Source organism: Onychomys torridus, chromosome 23 (genome assembly GCF_903995425.1).
Source record: "Onychomys torridus chromosome 23, mOncTor1.1, whole genome shotgun sequence".
Classification (NCBI taxonomy): Eukaryota; Metazoa; Chordata; class Mammalia; order Rodentia; family Cricetidae; genus Onychomys; species Onychomys torridus.
Genome location: NC_050465.1, coordinates 39,711,753 through 39,730,909, shown reverse-complemented (window position 1 = coordinate 39,730,909; position 19,157 = coordinate 39,711,753). Strand labels below are relative to the sequence as shown.

The window sequence follows — 19,157 nt, the reverse complement described above, 5'->3', positions numbered from 1 at the left end:
TTGCTAGAATGTAATTTGACTTTTAGGAACTACAAAAATATTTTCAGGTCTGTTGGTACAACCTGGTAACAGCAATAATTTTACTCTCCAAACCCAGCCCAACCCTTTCTCCAAGTACTTTTTTTGTTTTGTTTTGTTTTTTTGCCAGAAGTACAGGGAAAGATTGAAATAAATTACATCTCCTATTGTATGGCAAATGAGAGGGAACTCATGTTGAAACTTACTGAAAAATCTATTAGAGTAAGACAGTAGTGGGTATCAGCTAATTGAATTATTTTGTAAACACAGTAATGAATAATTCATAGAAAGTAAACCACAGGCTGAGAAGATGACTCATTGGGTAAAGTGCTGGCTGTGTAAGAATGAGGACCTCAGTTTGATTCCCAGAACCCACATTAGAAGATAGTCTGTGTGTGGTGGCATGTACTTGTAATCCCAGAGCCAGGGAGGAGGAGACAAGCAGGTCCCTGGGACACGCTGGCTGGCTGGCCGGCCTAGTCTAGGTGCTGAGTTCCAGTCCAATAATAGACCCTGTCTCAAAAAAAAAAAAAAAAAAAAAGGGTGGATGGTACCTGAGGATACCCAAGGCTGTCCTCTGGCCTCCACATACATACTTACACTCATACACACGCACCCCACACATGAACATATATGCATATGCATACATACACTCAAAAATGAAAGTAAATGTAATTAAGGGCACATGCAAAGTGTCATAGCTGGCACTCACACCTGGGGTCATCAAGAGTCCTTCTCTTTCTAACATACCCGTGGGCAGGTTACACTGTGTGTTATAATAACAACACAGGTTATATGCCAGGTAACCTAGTGGTCATCCAGGAAAAGATGATAAATGGACAGTTACGTTATTGTGATACTTTAGAATTTCCTTTGCATGCCACTGTAACCCCCACTGACATATGGTGCCAGGCTGGTCATTACTCCAGGGTTCTACATGGGGAAGAGTAGTGGCATGAATGGTATAGGAATATCCAACCACTTTCTGATTAGATTTAGGACAACTCATGTCTGGGAGCAATACACATCAGATCCACACCTTGCAGCCCTTCCCTTCTGTTTAGTGTTATGTTCTTTGTTTTTTGTTTTGTTTTGTTTTTTGCCGGAGCTGAGGACCAAACCCAGGGCCATGTGCTTGCTAGGCAAGCGCTCTACCACTGAGCTAAATCCCCAACCCCTGTGTTATGGTCTTAGATGTCAGATTTCACTAATATTCTAGCATTGATCAGCATCAGGACATTGTATCTAAAATTCTTCACAATAAAGATTACACCTAGTAAACCGTTGGCCCTTGCCTACTGCACTCCCGACAACTACGTCACTGGCAGACTCCACAGCGCTGTGTTTTAGGGTTGCCGTACCTCTAAGTGCCTCAGTCTGGCTCACCTGTTCTGATTCCACACTGGCTTCTTTTAGTTTATTCTCTGTTGCTTCTTTACATTTCTTCAGTTGTCTGATAGTTACTTCCAATTCCTGAAAATGTGATAGATTTTAATAAATTTCCAGTATGCCATATAGAACCAAAATGCTTCATATTTATAATATGGCAACTAGCTCATGAAAACAAGACAGGACATTTTTGAACTTCTATTTCATATTTTAATACAATTTAATCTATATTGTATCCAAAGCGTTTGATTTTGGTTTATGGATTCTGCCAAGAGAAATTCATGTCTCTGCTCTAGCTCTTTTGTAAAAGCAAACTGAGAATGAAGATTATTTTCCATATTCCAAACTACCATGATTTCAGTATGAAATGTCCTTCAAAAGGCTCATGTGCTGAATGCTTAATCTTCAGTTGGTGGGTTTATTTTGGAAACTCTAGGAAGCGGGGCTAGCTGGTTCCTGGGGTTATTTGAAAGATAGACCCAGTCCAGTCGTGTGCACCATGATGTGGGCAGTCTCCTTCTATACATGCTCCTGTTCTCGTGCTGTCCGGCCTCACTTGCAGTCCAGAATCAACAGAGCCAGGGTCTACAGATTAAAGTCTATGAACTTTGACCTGACCTCCTTTAAGTTGTTTGTGTCAGGTGTTCTCGTCATGACAATGAGGAAAGTAACTAATGCATCATTTTTAACATGGATCTTAGTGTTTTACTGCTGAGAAGAGACACCATGACCACGGCAACTCTTACAAAGGAGAACATTTCATTGGTGCTGGCTACAGTTTCAGAACTCCATTGTCATCACTTCAGGGAAGCATGGCGCACGCAGGCAGACATGGTGCTGGAGAAGGAGCTGAGAGTTCTACATCTTGATTCACAGGCAGCATGGCGTGAACTGACATGAGCTTCTGAGACCTCATAGCGCATCCCCACAGTGACACACTTCCTCCAGCAAGGCCCAGCCTAAGCCAACGAGGTCACACCTCCTAATAGTATCATTCCCTATGGCCAAGTATTCAAACACATGAGTCTATGGGGTATGGGAGCCATACCTATCCACACCACCACAACATGTTTTTTATCTTTTTCATAGAGTCTAGGAAAATCTAAGTGCCACCTCACTGGATTTAGGCACATACACGTGTGAGTGAGTGACTGTTCAGAGGAGTCTTAAGAAGTCTTACCTCACACCGATTTTCTAGTTCCTGCCTCATTTTCCGCTCGGCCACTAGTCTCAGCTCCTGCTGTTTATTCCGGGCTGAGGTCTCACACTGGCTCTTAGCTAATCGCTCCATCTCTTTCTGCAGGGCATTCATTTCAGACACAAATCTCTGGATACTCAATGACTGGTGGGGAACAAGAAGGGACACACGGTGAAACCAAGTCAGACTCTCACATGACCAGTAAACAGTTTGTGGGAATCACACTTTACCTGTTCGTAGTTCTTTTTCTGATACTGGTCCTTAATTATCTCCATTTGCCTCAATTCTTTTTCTATTTGCTGAAATGTTCAAATAACATAAAAAAAAAAATAATAATGGTCAGTAGACTAACTTGGGCTTTTAGGCTGACTGAATTCTAAGTTTTCAGTTTCTGCTGGGTTCTATTTCCTATCTAGCCCACTGACCCCAAAAGAGTCAAGATGGGCAGGCTTCTGTACACATTGTGTGCATGAGGACTGCCCACCTTGGAAAAGATGCATGGGAGACAGACATGCTACCGAAGCACGATGAGACCCACACGTACACAGCAGTGTCTCCACCAAAGCAGAGATGACCCCACAGAGGTAACTGCCTACTTCCCAGAGCATACACGCTGTTGCCGGGGCTCCGAAATACCGTTCGGGACCCTGCAGCATCCGACTCTCCCAACCCACTGAAGCAGTAAGGAGAGGGCTGGGCTTCTCAGACAACCTTCATCCTCTCCAGATTCTGCACATTGTTTGCCTTGGCCGACAGGTGCAGCTTTATCTGGGCCTTCTGGTTCTTCAGTTTCTCCTTGTTATTGTTCACCACCTTCTCCAGCTCTGTCAGCTTCTGTCGTAGCTCCCGGTTTGTCCGGGACACTTCCACCGACCTGAAGTTGGCTTCGTCCAGAGCTTTCTTCAGCTTAGAAGACAAGAGAACAAAAGAGAAGGAACATTTTTACCTGCAAGAGCAGCTTTACTTTGTGCCCACATTTACAAAGAGACATGGCTGCTCTGGCAGAGGTTCTGGATTCAGTTCTCAGCACCTACATGGTAGCTCCCAAACATCTGTAACTCCAGGTCCAGGGGAGCCGATGCCTTCTTCTGACCTCTGCGGGTACTGGGCATGCACATGGAACATAGACCTACATGCAGGCCAAAGACTTACACATATAAAAAATAAATAATAATATGCATGATGTCTGATTACACAGATTTATAGAGCAACAAATCCAGTGATTTTCATCATTTGAGAGTAAAATACTCTTTAGACTAGATAAAGAGTGTGAACTATGTAGAGTCATGAGCTGCATTTTACAAGCCTGGCTGCGGAGAGACCTAAGTTCCAGTCTCAGCTTCGCCACTGAGTAGGTTTGTGTAATTAACTTCCTCAAGCCTCAGGTTCATCCACTGAAAAACGAGTGGACAGCTGACTTAAGGGGATGCGTTAGAGTTAAGTAAAACAAGTAAAGAAAGAAAACAGAACCCAGTTGTTGGAGATATTGTTTTAAGATGTGTTACATTTGTTTGTGCTGTGCAACACTTGTTTAATGATGCAAAGGTGTGTTACATTCTTTTATGTTGCATTTATTTAACTCCTTGAAGCTGTGTTACTGTGCCTGCCTAAAACAACTGACTGGTCTAATAAAGAGCTGGATGGCCAATAGCAAGGCAGGAGAAAGGATAGGCGGGGCTGACAGGAAGAGAGAATAAATGGGAGGAGACATCTGGGGGAAGAAGATCAAACTATGAGAAAAGGAGGAGGAGGACACCAGGGGCCAGCCACCTAGCCACCCAGCTAGCCATGGAGTAAGGAGTAAAGTATACAGAAATAGAGAAAGGTAAAAGCCCAGAGGCAAAAGATAGATGTGATAATTTAAGAACAGCTGGCAAGAAACAAGCCAAGCCAAGGCTGTGAATTTGTAAGTAAGAATAAGTCTCTGTGTGTTCATTTGGGAGCAGGGTGGCAGGCCCCCAAGAGCAAAGGGTAAGGGTAAAGAACAACCAACAACACCTGGTACACAGTCATCACTCAGCGATTACTACCACACTACAATCATTTTCTTGGGGCAATCACAACTAAACAAGGGCTATGTGGCTCATGCACACAGGATGAGTCACATCTTCTACAGCTGCTTTTTGTTGTTGTTTTGTTTGTTTTATACAAGGTCTCATGTAGGCTAGGCTGGCCTTGAACTCAATTTGTAGCTGAGGATAACCTTGAACTTCTGATTCTCCTATCTGTACCTCCCAGGTGTTGGGGTTGCAATTGTGCACCACAATGCCTGGAATGTGTGCTGCTGGAGATGGAAGCCAGAGCTCTTGCAACTGAGCCAGCCTTCTACAAACTAAGCTGGATCCCCCCCAGCCCCTCTGCTGCTGTTGGGTGTGCCTCTCTGAAGACACACAGTGGGTGGGGAGGCACATGGGCTGAAGTGATTCGATCTGTCAGATGGCTGAACTCTCAGGCCTCTAACAGGAAAGTTCTTATGGTACCCCAAGGTTAGCCAGGAACCCTGTATCAGAAACAGCTTTCTTGTAAGTGTTGATGTGCTTGCTGAGCAGAGGGACCAGCTGCGGGCACTGCACTGGCTTCACCTCGACCCTAGTCCTCACCTCACAAACTTCCCTCTGTGTGGCTTTCTTTGCAGTCTCTCTCTCCGTCTGAAACTGCTTTCTCAGAGTTTCGATGCGCTCCGCATGCAATTCCGCTTCCACTTTGGACTCCTCAGCAATCCGCTCTCTGTTTGGAAGGAAACACAATAAATTCACTTTAAAATTTAGCTTAAGAGTCAAGAATGGTTTTCAGGGGAATGTGCAACTCTCTAAAAGGTGTGTGATTTACAATGAGCAGCTCCTCAGCCCCCAGTCAACCTCATGAGCAGCAGCTGAGAACCGAGGGAAGAGGTGGGAAGAGGTGCGGGTGATGACCGGTAGTGTTAAACCAAACCTCACTCTGCACAAAGGGATTCAGCCCAAAGCAGGAGGACAGCAGAGGGCACCATCAAAATGAGAGGACTGTTTTGTTTTGGTATGTCTGATATTAGCTTTTTACTCCAGGTCAGTGTTTCTCAACCTTCCTAATGTTATGACTCTTTCATACAGTTCCTCATATTGTGGTGAGCCTCAACCGGGAAATTATTTTCCTTGCTACCTCATTAACAGTAATGTAAATATCTGTGTTTTCTGATGGTCTTGGGTGACTCCTGTGAAAAGGTTGTCTGAATCCCCCCATGGGGTCGCAACCCACAGGTCAATAACCAGTGGTTTAGGTTTAAGCTGCTATTATACTGCTTCCTTGTCTTTGAAGCGAGAGCCTCTCATCTGATCAGCATTCTAGTTTGGGTTCTTTGGTCAAGATCCATGATCAGGCTTCTGAGAATGCTGAAGTTCCCTTAAATGATCAGCAAAGTTCATGTGGCGTCTATAATTTTTCACTCTTATAAAGACATGTGAAAGTTAAATACCCATGAACTTAAGCAATGACTCCTTCCTGCCTTAAGACTGACCAGGGTGGTAATGACTCAGCGTGTGACGCTCCTGAGTTACCTTATTTCTCAGAGTAGGTGGATCACTGCCTGACCTGCCATCCTTTCCCTCTCTGAGCATGTCTTCTGTGTGTTTGGGTTATGTTCCCTATGTGCCTCTAGAAAAGCCTCTGCTAATGGATTCCATTTGCCCATGTGGCAGCCTGGACACAGTGTGCTCATGAGGCAACTGAGGCAGAAATGTGACTCCACCCCACTCTCAGCTCCTGGAGGAGAGCTGGTCCTGAGAGGGAGCTTCACTGCATCATCTCAGCACCTACGGATGCCTTTACTTTCAAAACTTACATTTATAAGTGTGTGTGTGTGTGTGTGTGTGTGTGTGTGTGTGTGTGTGTGTGTGGCCCCAAAGCACTCATGTGGAGGCCAGAGTACAGTTGGCAGGAGTCTGATCCCTTCTAACATGTGAGTCCCAAGGACTGAACTCGGGTTTCAAGCTTGGCAGCACAAGTCTTCACCTGTTGAGTTGTGGCACCAGCCCTTAATTTTAGTGTAACTCTTCCCTCTAGGGTTCCATTTCTGCTGCCACTTGCGTAGATATGAGTTTCGATTTTTCTTATTGTAGAAGGAACGCTTAACATGACCCTTGCCTAATCTCAGACTCAGTGACAACCTTCCACTGTTGAATTTCTGAGTTCAGTGGGACGCTTCTCTCCACCCTCGGATCAGAGCCCAAGCTCTCCTGTAGACCCAGGAAGGACAGCAGCAGAAGTTGACCCTGTGTTCACTGGCATGTGCAATCAGTGACAAGAATGAGGTTCTATGCATGTTTCCCTAAGCATAAACATCCACAGGGCAATATTAGTGTCTAAATCATATTTATCAACATACTGTTTGTAACAAAACTTTCATGGTTTGTAATAACCAGTTTTAGGCAAAAATTAAAATACCAGGTTATCATCTGCTTACATGTAGCCATTCTGTTCCTGGATGGGTAGATCTACTCAGACTATTGTGATTCCTTACCCGAATCTGTATTATTTATTTTGGTTTCCTTAATTTTTACGTGTGTGTGTGTGTGTGTGTGTGTGTGTGTGTGTGTGTGTGTGTGTATACGTGTACCATACACACATGTCAGAAGACAGACAACTCTTGGGAGTTGGTTCCTCCCTGCTGCCTTGTCGGACTGGGGACTGAACTCAGGTCATCAGGCCCACCCAACTGCCTCTACCCACTGAGCCATCTCTCTCAGGCCTGGCTTTGGTTTTCTTGAGGTAGCCTAGGCTGGCCTCAAGCTCACGGTCTCCCTGCCTCAGCCTTCTAAGTGCTGAACTGTCAGTGTGTGCCTCCACACCTGGCTCAAATCATGCTTTAAAAGGATGACTTAAGCCTGGCAGAAACATGTGAGTGTCCCTTGCAGAAGTCTTTACATTTTGGGCTAACTTCACAAAGAATCAGCTTGAAATGGGCAAGGAAGAACTGGAAAGGAGACCACACAGCCATGCTCAGGTGCTGTACCTGCTGCAGTCCAGCTATGCCTACTAGCTTGCCATGAAGGAGAAAGGGCTTCCCTACCTTATCTGAACAAGCCACTTACGCCTCCAGAGGCTCATCCCCAAATTCACTGTGAATATACAGCCCTTACTTGAAGGCTTCTAAATTCTGCCGCTCAAATTCTTTGCTTTCCAATTTTTCTTGGATGTGATCTAGCTTAGACTGCAGATGGCCATTTGTCTGGAGAGCTTGCTCTAGGCTCATGGCCAGTTTCCTGTTGTCCTCTCTAGTTATATCCAGAGACTTCTGTAGCGGCTCCATCTGAAAGGGAGAAGGGGACCTGTAAGTCCAGGGCAGCCAGTGGAAGAGTTTTTACTCCTTCCACCCTGGAAGTGCCCCAGAAATGACCGGCTGGAACCGGGAACACTCTAGGGAAAGTGAATAATACACAAACAATTACAACGGACATTGCTTATGAGTCTCCCAGAAGGCCAGGCCACTGGAGACCAGAGAACACTAGAAAATAAGAACTAGCTTACGGATCGTGATTTTCAGGAGTTTAACCAGTTAAACTGTTCTCTTACTGATTATATCACCTTCTGGTCTCATTGTCTAGGAGACTAAAAACTGGCACCTATTCCTTGTATAGTCTTCCCAAACCAGGCTTATTTAAGGGCTACTGTGATGGCACCTGCCACCCAGCTAGCTGGCTTGAGTTCAGTCACGTGTACCCACGGGAGGGAATGGACTCCCACAAGCTGCCATATGACCTCTCTGCACATGGCACATGTATGCTGGCCTCCAAACAAACGTTAAAAGGCTTATACATTGCATATATATATATATATATATATATATATATATATATATATATATACATAATTAGTGTGTGTGTGTGTGTGTGCACATGCACACGCGCACGCACGCATACGTCTGATCACTAACAGTGTCACCAGCTAGCGGTGAGATTATAGTTTTTTTTTCCTTTCTTTTCTTTCTTTCTTTTTTTTTTTTAAGGATTTATTTATTTATTATGTATACAGCATGAATGACTGCAGGCCAGAAGAGGGCGCCAGATCTCATTACAGATGGTTGTGAGCCACCATGTGGTTGCTGGGAATTGAACTCAGGACCTCTGGAAGAGTAGTCAATGCTCTTAACCTCTGAGCCATCTCTCCAGCCCCCATAGGTTGTTTTCTAAGGCATTTAACTCCTGAAATAACCTGTGCATTGATAAACAAGAAAACTGTGGACAATGTAAGAGGGAAAAAAATCAGTCAAAACTATGATTCATTACCTATTTCTTATTCATAAATATGTCACTGTCCAAGACTCTTAATTGGATGAAAAGGAACTTTCTCTGTTTCATTTCAATGTTCTAAAATAGTAATGTCACAATAAAACTGAGCAGATCAGTGTGGCCAGCTCTGACACCTGGCCTCTACCTCACTACTGTGTTGGGCCTCCACAATCAGCATCCTGGCCTGCCACTGGTCCACTTCTGCTTCAAGCTTCTGGACTCTTTGTTGATTTAGAGACCTAAAAATAGAAAGTATAAGAAATGATTGTAAAGAAGGGCACAGAAATTATGACACCACTTGAAAGTACCAGGACATCTTTCTCTTGGAAGCTCAGACAAGTGTTGATAAATAACAATTATAGCTTCGTCTTCAGGACAAGAAAGGCAGGCTCATAAGGAATTAAAATTCTTGTCCCATGTGTGACTCAATCAGGCTAACTCATTAGGCTATGAATCCATGTTTTTGATTGACTTCTGCGATGGCAATTTAGAATATTGCTTTACCAGTTGGGTAAGGTTTGGCCTGCTGTTGAAAATTTTGCTTTTAAATATAATAGCTATGTTGAAATGTACTGTGATAAGTAAACAGTATTTTATATACTCTTCTCTTGCTTTTAAAAAAATTTAAGGTAATATATTAATACATTCAATATATTATATATAATATATATTTATAAATATAAAATATATTTAATACACATTAATAATTTAACACTTTTATAATATGCAAAAATAAAGATAAGCTCAGTGAAGAAGATACAATTCACTTGTTTTCTCATAACATAAAAGCAATATGAACCGGTAATATACATAATATATTCCAAAAGCACTATCAGCCTCAGATCATTTTTCCTTAGCACAAAAGAAATATTAAATGTAACATTTTTAATTATTACTTTTCATTTTATGTAATTTGGAAACACTGAAGGAAGTTCACTAATAAAACACAGCTAAAAATAATTCTCAGGAAGATTAACCAAAAATAATTATTAATCTTGAAATACTATTGCAATAAATGAATAATAAGTTGCTTACTTCAAGTTTGATTGTGTGTGTGTGTGTGTGTGTGTGTGTGTGTGTGCGCGCGCGCGCGTGCGCTCCACAAGTGTTTTACCACTGAGGCTGATCTCTAGCTCTCTAGTTCAACTTCAGTTTTCTTGAGAATTAATATTCTGCAGAGCAGGACAGAATTAGGTTTAAATGGTGCAGAAAGGAACAAGGTTAAAAAAGTCCACGATGTTCAAGGACACCCTTTTTTTTCACACCACTCTAAGATGGGCAACTTGGACTCCTTAGAAAGTTTAGACAGATCTCTGTGAGTTCGAGGCCAGCCTGGTCTACAAAGTGAGATCCAGGAAAGGTGCAAAACTACACAGAGAAACCCTGTCTCAGAAAAAAAAAAAAAAAAAAAAGAACAGCTTTTCAAAGTCAGTGACACTCAAGAGGCCTCATGTCCTCCCTAGACGGCAGAAACAGACACGTGGTACCTTTCCTTCTTGAGGCCGGCTATCTCGGAGTCCCTCCGCCCGAGCTCTATCTGGACTTTCTCTAGAGCCCCCTGCATCTTGCTGTGAGAAGCCAGCACGTTCTCCAGCATGATGGTGACTTTGCAGTTATCTTCTTTAGCCTCTGCTAATTGTCGCTGGAAATTTCCTACCTAAAAGAAAATGAAAAAAGAAACAGGGGAAAGTCTATTCCACTTTTGTCCCCGAGTTTTTGTGCTTTCAGAAAAAGAAAAGCAGGTCCTAGAGTCTGTGTGAAATGTGGCAGTTTCCTGGCCACTGCCGCGGCACAGCTCACAATTAAGTGGACACACTGGGGCCAACACATTCTTTGGCTCAGAAGTGATCTCAGGCAAGTATGCTCAGCTGTCTCCTGATGGGCTCAGAAAAGGGGAACACATTGGAACTGATCTGAGGATAAAGACTGGGGGAGAAAGTGGAAGCCGCTAAACAATGATGTGGCCTATAGGTCTCCCTCTTCAAAGACCTAGAACACCACCACTGGCTGTCAGGAAGTTTGAGATGGGCCAACAAAATGTTCAGAGTATAAAGCACTGGCCACTTAGTCTGATGACCTGAGTTCCCTCTCTGGGATCCATATGATGGAAGGAGAGAACTAACTCCTGCAAACTTCCCTCTGACCTCCACAGTGCATTCATACACATCCAAGTAGAAACAAATTCTCTATCTATCAATCTATCTATCATCTATCAATTATCATCTATCTACTTTTCATCTATCATCCATTTACCTATCTATGTACCTACCTATCTATCCATCTATCTATCATCTACCTATCTATCCATCTATTCATCCATCCATCCACTTTATCTATCTGTATATCTATCTATCTGTATATCTATCTATCTATCTATCTATCTATCTATCTATCTATCTATCATCTATCTATCTATGTTTGAAATGTGAGTAGAAGAGATAAAAATATGGCACACATACACAATGGAACATTATTCACACATAACAATTCTGTCATTTGTAGTAACATGGATGGGAGTGGCAGACATTAGGTTGAACAGAAATAACTCAGGCATAGAAAGGTATTATATATCCTCACTTAAATGTGGAAGCTAAAAACCCGACTTCAAAGAAGTTGAAAATAGTGGCTGCTAGAGCCTGGAAAGGGGGTGGAGGATGCCACAGGGCAGTTAACCAGTACAGTGGTGCTACTGGATAGAAGGCAAACTCCTCATGCTTTTCAAAGTACAATAACTTAACACATCTGCCAAGTTTTAGTGAATGTTTCACATACAAACAGTGTAAGTAGCTAGTAAGGAATACATCAAGGGTTCAGTGTCACAATTCAAGTAACACATTTGAGGTGACAGGTATGCTGAGAATCCTGGTATGATTGTTTCAAGCTTTATAGATGTATGAAAATGTCATATAATATCCAATAAATACACACAATTACAATGTGTGAATGGAGAAAATCTAAACACATTTTAAAAAGCTGTTTGGGAGGTGACTTCTGCTTCCGCTAACTCACACGGGAGCACAGGAAAGTCAAGGATGTCATTCACAGTAAACACAAAGAGGAGGCTGGGCAGGATGGCATCTGCCTGTAATCCCAGCTCCAAGGTCAGGGATGAGGGGGGACTAAGACAGGGTAGACATTCTCAGACCAGCCTGGGTTACATGGTCAGGCCCTGCGTTAAAAATCCGAAGAAGTTAGGAAAGTAAAAAAACCCACAGAAGGCGATTACCAAATCAGATGGCACTGAATAGAAAACAATCAGACTTCTTCTTGTAGTCATAGTGCATCATTATGGACAAATTTAAAACTATTTTAGCCCATTCACTGATCACAGCTCCCCTTTTTGTGGATGGGAAAGGAAGTTAGGGGTGTGGCTTGTCAGGGTCCTCAGGCCCCTGTCAGGATGGACGTGCAGACAGGACGCCTTGCCTTCTTGTTCTCCCTGTCCTCCAAAGCCTCCAGGTCCCCTTTCAACCTCTGGCTCTCTCTGAGGGCAGCGTCACGACACTTCACAGCTTGGGCCAGCTCTTCCTCATTTTTCCCGAGAACAGATTTCATCTTGGAAGAAAAAAAGAAATAATGCACAACTTTCTAAAACACAACAAATCAGTGACTGTAATAAGGCACAGAAATGTTGAGAACAAATATGAATAAATGTGCATATCCACTTGAATAAACAAACTCCACATGGGTTTACTTATGTAACTCAATTCAGTGAAAACACAAACACACAAGATTAAGACTATGGAGCTAAAAGTTTCACAACTTTTGAAAAATGCAAGCATTTCCAGACACAGATAGACTTACGGAGCTGCCTCGATGAGTGTGGGCAAATGAGAAGAGTCAGGACAACAGAGGTAGAGGATGGGAGTGGAGGGGACTCAGGGGTGGAAGGACGGGGGCAACAGGAGACAACACTGACGTGTGAAGAGGGGCAAGCAGCACCTGCCTTCCACTGGCTCCCTGGCACTACCAAGAGGGTTAGCCAGCAGCAGACAATTTACATTCTCAGGGTTAAGAATTTCCTGAGAAAGGTGCATGTTCAGACAGAGACCTTGCCTCACAGACTAGATAGAGAGTGATAGAGGAAGATGCTTCATGTCCTCCTCTGGCTTCTGCATGTGCATATATGGGCGTATGTATGGCCCCACACATGTGCACACACATATACATACTATACCACACATGTAATGTACAACAAAAGAAAAAAGAATATTAATGATGGAAGGTGAAGATACACAGCATCCAGACACCAGTAAGGAAAACAAATAAGCATGGCCACAACTCCCAAGAGCACTTGGGACATGACGACAAAATCAAATGTAAGAATCTACTGGACTAAAACAAGGAGGCTGGAATAAAAACTAACAGCATAGAAAATCCATTTAAACATTATAGCTGATCCAATGGAGGGTCATAGGGTGTATCAACCACATAGCAGGGCAGGCCCCGGTCTCAGGAGTAGCTGGTCAACACAAAATTAACTCTGTGGTTTTTTATTGGAGGGAGCTCTTTCACTTCATTTGGCTTTGTTTTGAGATTTTTTTTTTTTTTGTCTTCTGATTTTTTAAATTTTCTTTGTTTTGTAGTTTTTTTTAAAGTTAGAAAGAATATAAAGTTGAGTAGATATAAAGGTGTAGAGGATTGGGGAGAGTAAAACATGATTAAAATATATTGTATGAAATAAATTTTTAATTAAAAAAGGAAAAAAGTATTCTGGGATTTTCCCCAAATTAAAAAAATAATAAAAATAAAAATTATAGCTGAAATGTTCTAAATCTAGGCAAACAATGAATATCCAAGCACAAATAGACACTGTGGCCAGGAAACAACTTTCCATGGCACATTACAGTTAATATGACAAAAGTACAAAACAAAGAATATTAAAAGTTGTAACACAAAACACCAATTCTTTACAAAGGTAAAATGTAAGGCTGAAATCAGGCCTCTCCACAGAAACCCTAAATTCTTGGAAAGTATGAAATGATGTATTTCAGGCTTTGAAAGTATGTAACTGCCAACCAAGACTGCCATATCCAAAAAAGCCATTTTTTAAAATTGATGAAGGAAATAAAGATAGTCTAAGATAAGATCAAGGTAAAACAATTCATGTCCACCAAGCCACCAATGCAAACAACATCTAAAGGAATCCTAAACAATCTCAATCATGATAGCACAGGAAAAAAATTCCATACAAGGAACAAACAAGGATGAAGCATAAAAGAATCAACCATGTCTAAATCAATAAGCCAGCAACACCCTAAGACGAACAGAGAAGAAAAGAAGAATAAACAATAATCAAACAAACTAGAAAAACAACCAATAAAATCATAGTCATCAGTAAGCCTCTCAAAAATAAATACAAAGTAAATGTAAGTCATGTTCATTCTACAGTGAAAATGTGTGACCCAGCCGACTGAATTGTCAATAAGAAAGCTATCTCCCAGGAAAATGTGTGACCCAGCCGATTGAATTGTCAATAAGAAAGCTACCTCCCAGGAAAAGACATGGAGACTGAAAAGAGAACAGTGCAAGTCAATGCACCAAGCAGATAAGAGAGAAAGCAAACTGGTGCAGCTAGTCATATATAAAGTAGACTTCATGCCCAAACAGAAGAAAGAAGGCCTGGAGCTATCAACATAGGAGCCCAGCCATCAAGAAGATAAAAGAGTTGTACATATACATGCACCAAACAATGAAACAATTTCATAAACACTACTGAACATAAAGGGACAGACTTTAGGTCCAGACTTTAATATCTCTCTTCATCAACATACAGATCATATAGACTGGAAAACAAAAACAAAAACAAAAACAACCAGAGTTAAGATGAACCATAGATCTAACACACTTAACAGACATGTACAGAATATTCCCTTTTTCAGTGGGATAATGCACATTCATCTCAGCAGGTGGTGCATGACTTTATTGGGGAGATACTTACAAACATCCATTAACTCCAGATAGGAAACCAATGGAAAACCAAAACTCTACCTAAGTCCAACTTGGAATCACTGAGTTTAGTGGGTTTCCGGGAACATAGGTGAGGTGTTACTTTAAGGTGTATGGGTGACTCAAAAACATGTGTATCATTGGAAAGTCCTATGCTGGCATGATAATAACCCCCTGAATCAGCACCAGAGTTCTGTCTTCAGTTAATCTTCCACTTCTCATTTGCCCTCATCTAGAACCTTTCCAAGATCACATGCAGTGGGGAGGCAGGAAGGAATAGTGGCTGTGTTAGCAGATATGAGTCTTACAGCCCTCCCTGTCTCTTCTACTGGAAAATAGAAAGAGCTCTATTATCATTTCCACAGAGCCAGATGTCCCTGTAATTTTGGGTTTATTTTATTGGTATGATTACCAGGAAAAGGTATCTGTGTTCCAGGATGGGAATGGGATAGTACTGTTACATGCCAAGGAAAAATCCATATTATAACAGAATCCTGTGAAACCCTCTCCAAAATCAGTGACACTTTAGGTGATAATGCAAGTCTTAACAGCACCAAAACATATCAAAATAATTTTTCTATCTTATATCATACTAGAATAAAACCAGAAATCAATAGCCAGTGAAGATGCAGAAACTCCAAATGTATTGAGATTGAACAAATATCCTTGAATAACCAGTGGGACATTAATTTTTTTAAACCTGAGAATCAAATGGACAGACAACCTATCTAAATAAGGATAGAGTTAAGGCAACTCTTACACATAAAGTTACAGTGTGAGCGCCAACAGTAAGAAATCAGAGTGCTCTCAAACAATCTAATGACACTCTGCTGCAGGCTGTAGGGAAATGTATGGAATTCAGCTATGATGACAAAAGTTACTACTTGGAAAGGTCAAGGGCCTTTCTGAAGGTCAAGCCATGGCTTAAGAAGTCTTGGTGATAGTTTAGCTTTTGTATATATATTAGCTAATTCCTACAATGATTTTCTTGTATTCTATGTGTGCTTCCAAGAACTCCTAACAGTGTATTTATCTAAAATACCTATCAGGCATCCAAGGGCAAATGATCTTCTGAACTAAGGTAACACCATTATGGAAACACCACCTGTCTCCTAGGTCAGGTGGATAGCTTTATGTCTTGCACAATTTTAGCTGAGACCTTCCTTTCTTATACAGCCTTACTAACATTATAGATTCCTAACTTCTTACCTAATCACTTCTAGATTGAGCACATAAATCCCCTTTTCTTGATATACTAACCATCATTAGCTCTCAATTGACCTCCTTTACCACTCCCTTTTGCATTGTAAAAGAAAGCCCGATGGTCACTCCCTATGGAAAACTCTCATCTGCCTTTATGACCCTGTAAGAATTCAAGCTTGATGACCTCGCTCAGCTAGAGGATTGCTATTGTTTGGTTTTATAACTGAATACCTGAAAGATGAGGGAACTGAGAGGGATAAGGAGACTTAGAGGAGGATTTAGGGGGAGAGAACTTGAGGATGGAAGAACTAGATGGGGAAGAACTAGGGCTAGAAGCGAGTACTAGAGGAATGAGATGGAAGATGAGGAAGAGTCAGATGGGGAAGAACAAGATGAGAAAGAAGGAGATGGGAGAGGAGCTAAGATGGGAAGGAACTAGATGGATGAGAACCTAGATGGAACTTAGAGGGAACCACAGAGAAATCAGGCAAGAAAGGAGCTAGGCATGAGAGCAGACTAGAAGCTGTGTAGAGAGAGAACTGACACAGGATAAAGTGTATGAAGTAAGGAGTTCTGTGTACATAGATTCATCTCTTACCAAAGATTAGTTATCAGCTGGTTGTAGATTCTTCCTGGACCTTGGGAAGGGACTATCGAGGGGCTGTACCCTCTTAGTCCTTGTTAACACTCAAAGTCTTATAAAAACAAAACTGAGCTAAGTTCAGAAGCAACAGATGGAAAGAAATAATAAATGAATTAAATGGAACTCTAAAATAAAAGAATAATGCAAAGAATCAATGAAATAGAGTTGGTTCTTGGGAAAAGACAAAATGTAGAAACCCTTCATCAAAAGCCAAAATAATTAAGGGTTAATTATTAAAAGAGTTAAAAGGGAGACACTACAACAAATATCAATAAAATACTAAGGACCATTAGGGAATATTTGGGAAATTTATATTTCCAAAAGCTGTATAAAAAAATCAGGGGATAAGCCAGGAGGTGGTGATGCTCACCTTTAATCCCAGCACTTGGGAGGCAGAGGTAGATAGATTTCTGAGTTCAAGGCCAGCCTGGTCTACAAAGTATGTTGCAGGGCAGCCAGGGCTACACAGAGAAATCCTGTCTCAAAAACAACAACAATAACAAAAATGAACAAATGAATAAATGAATGAATGAATAAGGGATAAACAAATGGTTAAATTTCTAGAAACATATGAATTAATTCAAGAGGACAGGAAAAAACTAAATAGACTTCTCATGAACAAGGAGGTTGAAGCATCAGCAGAGACTCTCCCAACAAAGAGAACACACAAAGGAAGGACTACTGAAAATTCTACCAGACCGTGAGAGGAGAATTTATACCAATGCTCCTCACATTATCCCATAGAACAGAAACAGGAGGAGCACTACCAAAATCATTCTACAACACCAGTATTACCCTCATACAAAACTAGCTAAGAACACACAAAAGCTGGGCATGGTAGCCTGTGCCTTTAATCTTAGCACTTATGAGGCAGAGGCAGACGGATTTCTGTGAGCTTGAAGCCAGCCTGTCTCAAAAAGTAACCAAGAAACCTAACATAACAAAAAAGCAAAGGGATAAACCAGTTTCCCTGATAACACAGATACAGAAGTTCTTAATAAAACACTTGCAAATCAAATTCAGGAAAAATACCATAAACAAAAATGAAGTTGGCTTCTAACTACAAAGTTACAAGGATGGTTAAACATAATCAATAAACGGGACACAGCATACAGACTCTGGAGCAGATATCACATGATCATTCAAATACATGGAGTAAAAGTGGACAAGCTTCACTATTCCTGCACAATCAAACACTTGAAGAGCTAGGTATAGAGAGAATATATGTCAACCTAATATGTAATAAATTATAGTGAATATTACATTAAATGAGGGAAATGGAATGAATTTCTTGAAAAATAAGGAATGACATAAAGGTGAACACACTCCATTATTTAATACAGTGCTTGAAGATTTAGCTAGAGTAATAATCAAGAGGAGAAAATAAAATAGATACAAATAAGAAAGGAAATAGTCAAATAGTATTGCTTATAGACAATATAATCAATCCTATGACATAATTAACCTTCATTTTTAACTTGGCCGAATTTAGAGTTATGGGACCAGGGAGATAACATAGTTAGAAACTGCCACACAAACATGTAGTCTGATCCACAGCACCACATACAACCAAGGCATGGCAGTGTGTACCGTCAATCCTAAGGCTGGGTAGGTAGAGACTAGACACTCCCTTGAGCTTACCCGGCCACCTTGCCTATCTATGTGCTCCAGGTCTCATGAAATTCTGTCTCAAAAACTATGATGAAGAAAGATTTGGAAGATACCAGATATCAATCTCTGGTCTCTACATGTCATGTGTATGAACATGTGCCCCCACCGTCCACACAAACACAACAGACAATGTACACACACAAATCACTTATTAGACGTAACTCTGGGCATGTCTGTGAGGGTGTTTGGAAGGAGGTTTGGCTGAGGGAAAACCCACCCTGAAAGTGGACAGCACCATCCTAAGGGTTGGGGGGGGGGGCTAGACTGCATGAGAAGGAAGGGCCCACATCATCTGCTCTCGAAGCCCTGGTCCCCAGGACTCCCATGTGTGTCCTCCTGTTGTAAGGACTCCGCCATGGCTTCCCTGGCAGAATGGACTACCTCAGCCTCTGCACCAAAACAACCCTCATTGTAGCGGCTGCTTTTTCACAGCAACAAGAAACCTTAGACCTAAAGACCCCAGAGATCCCACCCCCAAACTCTCAGATCTCAGATCCCCATCAACAGGATGCCTGGACACAGATCAACCTATAAAGACCAGTGACTATGTGTCAATAATGAACACACACCCTGAGAAAAAAGTTAGGAAAAAAAATCCTATTTAGAATAACTTAAAAATAAAACCTAGGAGTAAATGTAACTAAGGATGGAAAATCTACAATGAAAACTTTAAGAAACCAAAGAACTAAACTGAGCTGGTACAATGGTCCAAGCCTGTGACCCCAGCACACAGAAGTAGAGGTTAGTAATCCCAGCACACAGAAGTAGAGGCAGGCAGATCTCTGAGTTCAAGACCAGTCTGATCTACACAGTGAGTTCCAGG

The 19,157-nt window shown here is 41.6% G+C and overlaps 1 protein-coding gene across 1 annotated transcript in view; it reads right to left on the bottom strand.

Moving 5' to 3' along the window:
- Positions 1-19,157, bottom strand: part of Ccdc150 (coiled-coil domain containing 150) — an 88,549-nt gene that overhangs the window by 1,387 nt on the left and 68,005 nt on the right. Inside the window, exons 18-26 of the mRNA XM_036173407.1 lie at positions 12,295-12,423; positions 10,356-10,525; positions 9,014-9,107; positions 7,720-7,889; positions 5,206-5,332; positions 3,317-3,511; positions 2,836-2,904; positions 2,588-2,749; positions 1,405-1,491 (exon numbers count right to left, since the gene is read on the bottom strand). Coding sequence (XP_036029300.1) covers positions 1,405-1,491; positions 2,588-2,749; positions 2,836-2,904; positions 3,317-3,511; positions 5,206-5,332; positions 7,720-7,889; positions 9,014-9,107; positions 10,356-10,525; positions 12,295-12,423 — 1,203 coding nt within the window. The remainder of the gene's footprint in view (positions 1-1,404; positions 1,492-2,587; positions 2,750-2,835; positions 2,905-3,316; positions 3,512-5,205; positions 5,333-7,719; positions 7,890-9,013; positions 9,108-10,355; positions 10,526-12,294; positions 12,424-19,157) is intronic.